The 7,500-nt window shown below is 47.7% G+C and overlaps 2 protein-coding genes and 1 long non-coding RNA gene across 6 annotated transcripts in view; 1 reads left to right on the top strand and 2 right to left on the bottom strand.

Annotated features, from left to right (window-relative positions):
* The window catches only part of sp1 (sp1 transcription factor), a 5,832-nt gene extending 218 nt beyond the window's left edge, over window positions 1–5,614 (bottom strand). Inside the window, exons 1-7 of one of the 4 annotated variants that reach the window (XM_083535532.1) lie at window positions 5,280–5,614; window positions 3,846–3,919; window positions 2,561–3,752; window positions 992–1,118; window positions 674–867; window positions 343–595; window positions 1–183 (exon numbers count right to left, since the gene is read on the bottom strand). The exon at window positions 1–183 is cut by the window's left edge and continues 218 nt beyond it. In XM_083535532.1, the coding sequence (XP_083391658.1) occupies window positions 357–595; window positions 674–867; window positions 992–1,118; window positions 2,561–3,752; window positions 3,846–3,919; window positions 5,280–5,286 (1,833 nt within the window). In that variant the 5' untranslated portion in view covers window positions 5,287–5,614 and the 3' untranslated portion in view covers window positions 1–183; window positions 343–356. Of the gene's footprint in view, window positions 184–342; window positions 596–673; window positions 868–991; window positions 1,119–2,560; window positions 3,753–3,845; window positions 4,192–4,469 lie in introns of all 4 variants that reach the window. The other 3 variants (XM_083535533.1, XM_083535535.1, XM_083535534.1) reach the window with 3 other exon arrangements.
* LOC310722816 lies at window positions 4,122–4,878 on the bottom strand. Its single transcript, XR_014532505.1, has 2 exons — window positions 4,625–4,878; window positions 4,122–4,562 (listed from the first exon to the last, which is right to left on the bottom strand). It is a non-coding gene; the product is annotated as an uncharacterized lncRNA (long non-coding RNA).
* Window positions 5,615–6,199: 585 nt separating the features above from the next.
* The window catches only part of nckap1l (NCK associated protein 1 like), a 26,003-nt gene continuing 24,702 nt past the window's right edge, over window positions 6,200–7,500 (top strand). The window contains exon 1 of the mRNA XM_083535523.1: window positions 6,200–6,373. Coding sequence (XP_083391649.1) covers window positions 6,284–6,373 — 90 coding nt within the window. The 5' untranslated portion in view covers window positions 6,200–6,283. The remainder of the gene's footprint in view (window positions 6,374–7,500) is intronic.

Genomic DNA, 7,500 nt, shown 5'->3' with positions numbered 1-7,500 from the left:
ATAAGTGTTTAAATTATTCACTCTGATACACGTGGGACGTCAGAACGCTGGAGGACGTGACGAGGAAGGAAGGAAGGAAGGATTACTAACGTGACGAGGAAGGAAAGATTACTAACTCACTCACTCCCAGGTGGGATTTAATATAGAAAAAACACATCCACCCTGTACCCCAGCCAGCCGAACCTGCAGATGGAGGAAAAGAGGAGAGGGGAATGAGCGGATAATGAGAAGGAGAAGGGGAGGAGTAATAACGAGGTGGAGGGGGTAATAAGGAGGGGGTAAAAACAGGTTAGCTGAGAGTTAATAACTACAGTAACAGTAACCTCTGGGTGAGGGTCTCACCTGGTTGATTGCGGTTAGAAGCCGTTAGTGTTGAGGCTGATGGGATTGATGTCTCCTACTTGCACCACGTTGATGCCACTGCTCGCTAACCGTGCCATGCTGTCTGCTGACAGCGTCTCCATGGCGATGAACGTCTGGTCAGAGCCGCTCTCGGCGTTTGGCTTCTTCTTCATGTGAGTGCGGATGTGTTTGGACAGATGATCACTGCGCATAAAACGCTTCGGACATTCTGGACATGAAAACTTCTTTTCCCCTGTACAGAGAAAACAAATTAGTTCAGCACGTGTGTGTGTGTGTGTGTGTGTGTGTGTGTGTATAGCAGCGTGTGTACCAGTGTGCGTTCGCCGGTGTCTCTGCAGCTCGTCCGAGCGAGTGAACCGTTTTCCGCAGTGAGCCCATGTGCAGACGAACGGACGCTCGCCTGAGTGCCAGCGCAGGTGTGCGCGCAGGTGAGACGTCTTCCCATAAACCTTTCCACAGCCTGTGATGTGGCAGATGTGCTGCTTCTTCTTACTGGGGTCAGTGCTACATGTATACACACACATACATATTTACACACACACACACACACACACTATGTGACAATACTATGAAAAATTAAACTAAGGGCAGGTTATGTGGTGTGTGTGTGTGTGTGTGTGTGTGTTACCGCCCATCTCCATCCTTGCAGTATGGACATGTGCACGCTTCTCTGCGGGACCGGCGACTCGGTGGCGTCGTGTCTAAACTCTGGTCCAACACAGAGTCGTCTAGGACATCTGCAGCTGCCTGGTCACCTACACACACACACACACACACACACACACACACAGGTCTTAGTTAATTTCTATCACGCTTTTTTCATTGGACATTTTCTCAAAACAGCTTTACAGAACGTAAGAATTATAGAAAAGAAATTGAATATAAGTGAATTGTGTGCTGTATACAAATCAACAAGAGCAATTAACTGGACAAACCACCAGGGTAAATAAAGAAGTGTGAGTCCAATGTGTGTGTGTTACAGGTCTGAGCAGACTGGAAGATCTCTTCATGTCTGAAAGGAGGAACTAAGACAGGTTATGTCTACAGGTTTCTCTGACGTCTCACCCACCCACGCGCACTTACTGACGTCTCACCCACCCACGCGCAGTTACTGACGTCTCACCCACCCACGCGCAGTTACTGACGTCTCACCCACCCACGCGCAGTTACTGACGTCTCACCCACCCACGCGCAGTTACTGACGTCTCACCCACCCACGCGCAGTTACTGACGTCTCACCCACCCACGCGCAGTTACTGACGTCTCACCCACCCACGCGCAGTTACTGACGTCTCACCCACCCACGCGCAGTTACTGACGTCTCACCCACCCACGCGCAGTTACTGACGTCTCACCCACCCACGCGCAGTTACTGACGTCTCACCCACCCACGCGCAGTTACTGACGTCTCACCCACCCACGCGCAGTTACTGACGTCTCACCCACACACGCGCAGTTACTGACGTCTCACCCACACACGCGCAGTTACTGACGTCTCACCCACACACGCGCAGTTACTGACGTCTCACCCACACACGCGCAGTTACTGACGTCTCACCCACACACGCGCAGTTACTGACGTCTCACCCACACACGCGCAGTTACTGACGTCTCACCCACACACGCGCAGTTACTGACGTCTCACCCACACACGCGCAGTTACTGACGTCTCACCCACACACGCGCAGTTACTGACGTCTCACCCACACACGCGCAGTTACTGACGTCTCACCCACACACGCGCAGTTACTGACGTCTCACCCACACACGCGCAGTTACTGACGTCTCACCCACACACGCGCAGTTACTGACGTCTCACCCACACACGCGCAGTTACTGACGTCTCACCCACACACGCGCAGTTACTGACGTCTCACACACACACGCGCAGTTACTGACGTCTCACACACACACGCGCAGTTAGTGACGTCTCACACACACACGCGCAGTTAGTGACGTCTCACACACACACGCGCAGTTAGTGACGTCTCACACACACACGCGCAGTTAGTGACGTCTCACACACACACACGCGCAGTTACTGACGTCTCACACACACACACGCGCAGTTACTGACGTCTCACACACACACACGCGCAGTTACTGACGTCTCACATACAGTTACCGACGTTTGTGTCATGAGAAAATGAAAGCAGCACTAATAAATGATGATGATGATTAGGATGATGATGCTGACCTGCAGTGTTAATGGTGATCGGAACATCCTGTAATTGATGCACGTGAAATCCAGCACTGTTTAGGTTGATTGTGCCAGGCTGAGTGAGCGCAGGAAGTGATGTCACAGAAGGAAGTGATGCCACGGTGATCTGAGCTCCAGCAGGATTCTGGAGCTGAAGCGTCTGCCAGCTGACCTGTCCATTCGGCCCCACTGTCCTCAGCAGGATTGGCCCGTTATTGAGCGATGGGATCTGCAGGTTCTGCAAGCCGTCCTGAGGAAGAGCATGCGCTGTGATCACCTGACCTGTGGAAACGGCTCCTGATTGGACAGTTGGTAAAGTGGATGTTCCCTGAAGGAGCTGCTGAGGCTGGATGAGGATCTGCTGTCCATCTCTGCCATCCGCCTGGACCGAGATTCCTGCGGTGACGTTCTGGAAGCCGCCGGTGGTCACCTGAGCCGACATGGCGTTTGCGTAGGAACTGGGAGTGTGTGTGCTTAGAGTGTGTGTGCTGCTGACACACTCTGGTGTGGACACTGCTGCTATCGTTGTCTGTTGGTTTTGGACAAGCTGCTGATTGGTTTCATGGCTTTTTGTGGTGTTAGCTCCTGTGCTAACAGGAAGTAGAGTGATGTTATTAAGCGCTAACGGCATGTTAATAAACGGCGTCTGATTGGTCAGGACCGAGTTTCCCAATGTCAGGTTATGAAGAGGAATTACTCCAGGAACGGTGAGGATGTTTCCACTTCCTGCAGTCTGATTGGCTGCTGCAGAGATGAGAGGCTGGCTCCCACTGGCTGATGAAACAAGCTGTATCTGTCCTGTTCCTGAAGCATCATGGGATGTCTGAGCAAACTGGAGCTGCTGTCCATCCACGGTGTGAAACTGAGGAATGACCTGATACTGAATGTTGGGTAAAACTCCAGACAGAGCAGTGAGGACCTGCTGACCCTGAAACGCTGCAGGAGACAAAACAAACTGCTGCTGCAGCTGCTGCTCCATCTCACCTCCACCCTGCTTCTGGGACATGCCTCTATCACCTCCACTGTTTATCTGACGAATGATCTGAGGGATGATCTGCCAGCCATTAGCGTTCTGAGACATCTGAGCAGAGTTCAAGTCCATCTGAGCGGCTTCCTGCTGTGTGTCATTTTCATCAATGCGACTGCATGTGGCAGCCAAAAGAGCCAGAGGAGACGGCTGCTGGGCTTCCTGTGGAGGAGAAAAGGATTCTGGGTAAATCATCGAGGGAGAGAAATGACCTGACACACACACACACACACACACACACACACACACATTTACCTGTCCTGAACTGTTGGCTTTCTTTTGAGATGCTCCATCTTTCTCCACCATGGTGGTGATGCCACTCTGCTGATCTGAGAACAGAATAAAGTGAAATGAAGACTTTAATCAGGAGATCTGATCTCTTCATCATCATCATCATCATTGTCTTACATTTAATTATATAAATCAACAGTTTTTCATTAATTGAATGAACATTATGTAAAACCACCAGAGCTTCAAGTCCCGAGAGACTAAATATCTCAAAAACTATCGAAGAAACAAAACAATGACACGTTTCATATATACAGCAGGGTAACTAACTAACTACCCCAAATTACCCAAATTTAACTCCAACTACCCCAAACTAACTCTTACTACCCCAAACTAAGTCTAGCTAACTCTAACTATCCCAAAATCTCTATCTACCCAGAACACTAACTACCCAAATTTAACTCTAACTACTCCAAACTAAGTATATAACCCGAAACTAAGTCTAGCTACCCCACACTAACTAACTACCCCTACCTAACTGTAGCTACCCCATACTAACTAAACACCGCAATGTAAGTCAAACTACCCCAAACGAAGTCTAACAAGCCCAGATTAACCCTAACTACCCCAAACAAACTAACTACCCCAAACGAAGTCTAGCTAACTTTAACCACCCCACACTAACTACCCCAACCTAACTGTAGCTACCCCAAACTAAGTCTAACTCTCACTACCCCAAACTAACTAACTACCCCAAACTAACTAACTATCCCAAACTAACCCTAACTACCCCTAACTCGAACTACCACAAACCCTAATTACTCCTAACTCTAACTATCCCAAACTAACCAACTCCCACAAATTAAGTAAAACTACCCCAAACAAAGTGTCACTAACTCTAAACTACCCCAAACTAAATCCAACTAACCCTAAATAACTCAAACTAACAAAACAAACCATAACCAACCCAAACCATACACTGACTAACACTAACTACCCATAACATACCCAAACTTACCCATAACTAACTCTAACCCTAACTGACTCTAACTACCCCAGAACTTACCCTAGCTAGCCCTGCCCTAGCTGTAGGAGACTGGCGGTAGTCTGTGCGGAAGGTGCAGCCGGGTCAGGTCTCTCTGGGCTCAGTGTGGTGTAGATGTAGATGTTCAGAGAAGCAGATGAACCACTGTAGATATCTGTAATGAGGAAGTGTGTGTGTGTGTGTTAGCTGTGGGAGCTAACTCTAACTCGAACTCGAACTCTCCCCCTGACTGTAACTCAGAGCTGCTCTACCAGTTCCTCAGGAATCCGGTTCTCCAGCACAAACCCCACATCTTCCCGATGCCGTGAGCGCTTCCTCTGCGCTCTGAGTGTGTCCCACAGCTGCAGCTGGAGGTGCACCAACCCGGGTGAAGCACTTTAGACCGAGTTCAGAAGAAAAGAGAAATAAAAACTCACCGCTCATTTCACACGGAAGCACTTTCTCCAGCGCACTACTAAACTTCCAACACCTCAACCAAACTCGCTCCACCGCGGGGATTGACAGACCAGGCACAGAAAATCAGCCAATCACGACGCATCGTGAAGACCGGAGAGCCAATCAAAGCTCTATTTTGGAGCTCCTCCTACGGGTGCAGGTCCACAGAAAGAGATGTGTAGATCGCATGGCGGCAGAAGATACCAGCAGGTATGATTTGTAGATCGGTAAATGTAAGGGAACTTTTTCAGAGAACTTCAATTCAGAGTTCAGAAAGTGGGAGGGGCGTGGCCAAGCGGAAAAAGGCGGGAGAGGAAGCTTCTACTAATAATAACATACATACACACACACATACAAATACACACACACACACACACACACACACACCAATTCAGCTGTTTATAATGTTTAAATAAAATAAATAAATACTCCTACAACTATACAATAGGTATATAGGTCTGAGTTCTGTAAGTGTTATTTAGAGAGCAGACAGATGTCTGCCCTAACCCCAACCCTAACCTCAATCCTACTGAACTGATCTGGCATGAAGAAGAATCTCCAACTAGTGAAGAACATCTTTGTAGAGTTTTACAAGAGACACAGCAAAATATTCCAGCTGAATGTTTGGAGAAACAAAGTGTCTGGATGCTGAGTGTGTAAAACTGTTCTTCATGCTAATGGAGGATTTCTCACTGAAAAAAGAAGTTCTGGACATTTATAGATTTATCTGGACAGAGGAAATCTTTATACTGTTTCATTGCTGAGTTTATTGTATAGAAACAAAAGCATAATGCACATTTCTCTCAAACACTATAAAACATTTAGTTTTCACACTTTTTACAGAAACTGTAGCCCCTCCTCTTCACAGTGGGTGTGGCTCTTGTGTTTCACTCTCAGTGAGTGTGAGTGTGTGTGTGTGTGTGTGTGTGTGTGTGTGTAACAGTGTCAGTCTGTCAGTGTGTGCGTGTGAGTGCGTGTGTCGATCATGGCTTACCAACTAAAACTAGCAGAGAAACTGGTGGTTTTGAACGAACGAGGAAAAGGAGTGTTAATCCGCATGAACTACATCAAAAAGGTCAGAAAGATTTTATTATTATAAACAAATATTCTTATAAAATGATAAAAAAATATTATTGCAAAGTTTCTTACCAACGCCCTGAAAAACAGGAACCTGACACACTGTACTGCTTCTCTGAGCCCGATGTCTGTTACACACTTCTCTCTGTCTAATACACACTCCTCTCTGGCTGTAACACACTCCTCTCTGTCTGTTACACACTCCTCTCTGTCTAATACACACTCCTCTCTGGCTGTAACACACTCCTCTCTGTCTGTTACACACTCCTCTCTGTCTGTTACACACTCCTCTCTGTCTGTTACACACTCCTCTCTGTCTGTAACACACTCCTCTCTGTCTGTTACACACTCCTCTCTGTCTGTAACACACTCCTCTCTGTCTGTAACACACTCCTCTCTGTCTGTAACACACTCCTCTCTGTCTGTAACACACTCCTCTCTGTCTGTTACACACTCCTCTCTGTCTGTTACACACTTCTCTCTGTCTGTAACACACTCCTCTCTGTCTAATACACACTCCTCTCTGTCTGTAACACACTCCTCTCTGTCTAATACACACTCCTCTCTGGCTGTAACACACTCCTCTCTGTCTGTAACACACTCCTCTCTGTCTGTAACACACTCCTCTCTGTCTGTAACACACTCCTCTCTGTCTGTAACACACTCCTCTCTGTCTGTAACACACTCCTCTCTGTCTGTTACACACTCCTCTCTGTCTGTAACACACTCCTCTCTGTCTGTAACACACTCCTCTCTGTCTGTTACACACTTCTCTCTGTCTGTAACACACTCCTCTCTGTCTAATACACACTCCTCTCTGTCTGTAACACATTCCTCTCTGTCTAATACACACTCCTCTCTGTCTGTAACACACTCCTCTCTGTCTGTAACACACTCCTCTCTGTCTGTTACACACTCCTTTTTGTCTGTTACACACTCCTCTCTGTCTGTCACACACTCCTCTCTGTCTGTAACACACTCCTCTCTGTCTGTTACACACTCCTCTCTGTCTGTTACACACTCCTCTCTGTCTGTTACACACTCCTCTCTGTCTGTAACACACTCCTCTCTGTCTAATACACACTCCTCTCTGTCTGTTACACACTCCTCTCTGTCTGTTACACA

Source organism: Silurus aristotelis, assembly GCF_946808225.1.
Source record: "Silurus aristotelis genome assembly, chromosome: 29".
In the NCBI taxonomy this organism is placed as follows: Eukaryota; Metazoa; Chordata; class Actinopteri; order Siluriformes; family Siluridae; genus Silurus; species Silurus aristotelis.
This window is presented reverse-complemented; position numbering and strand designations above follow the sequence as displayed.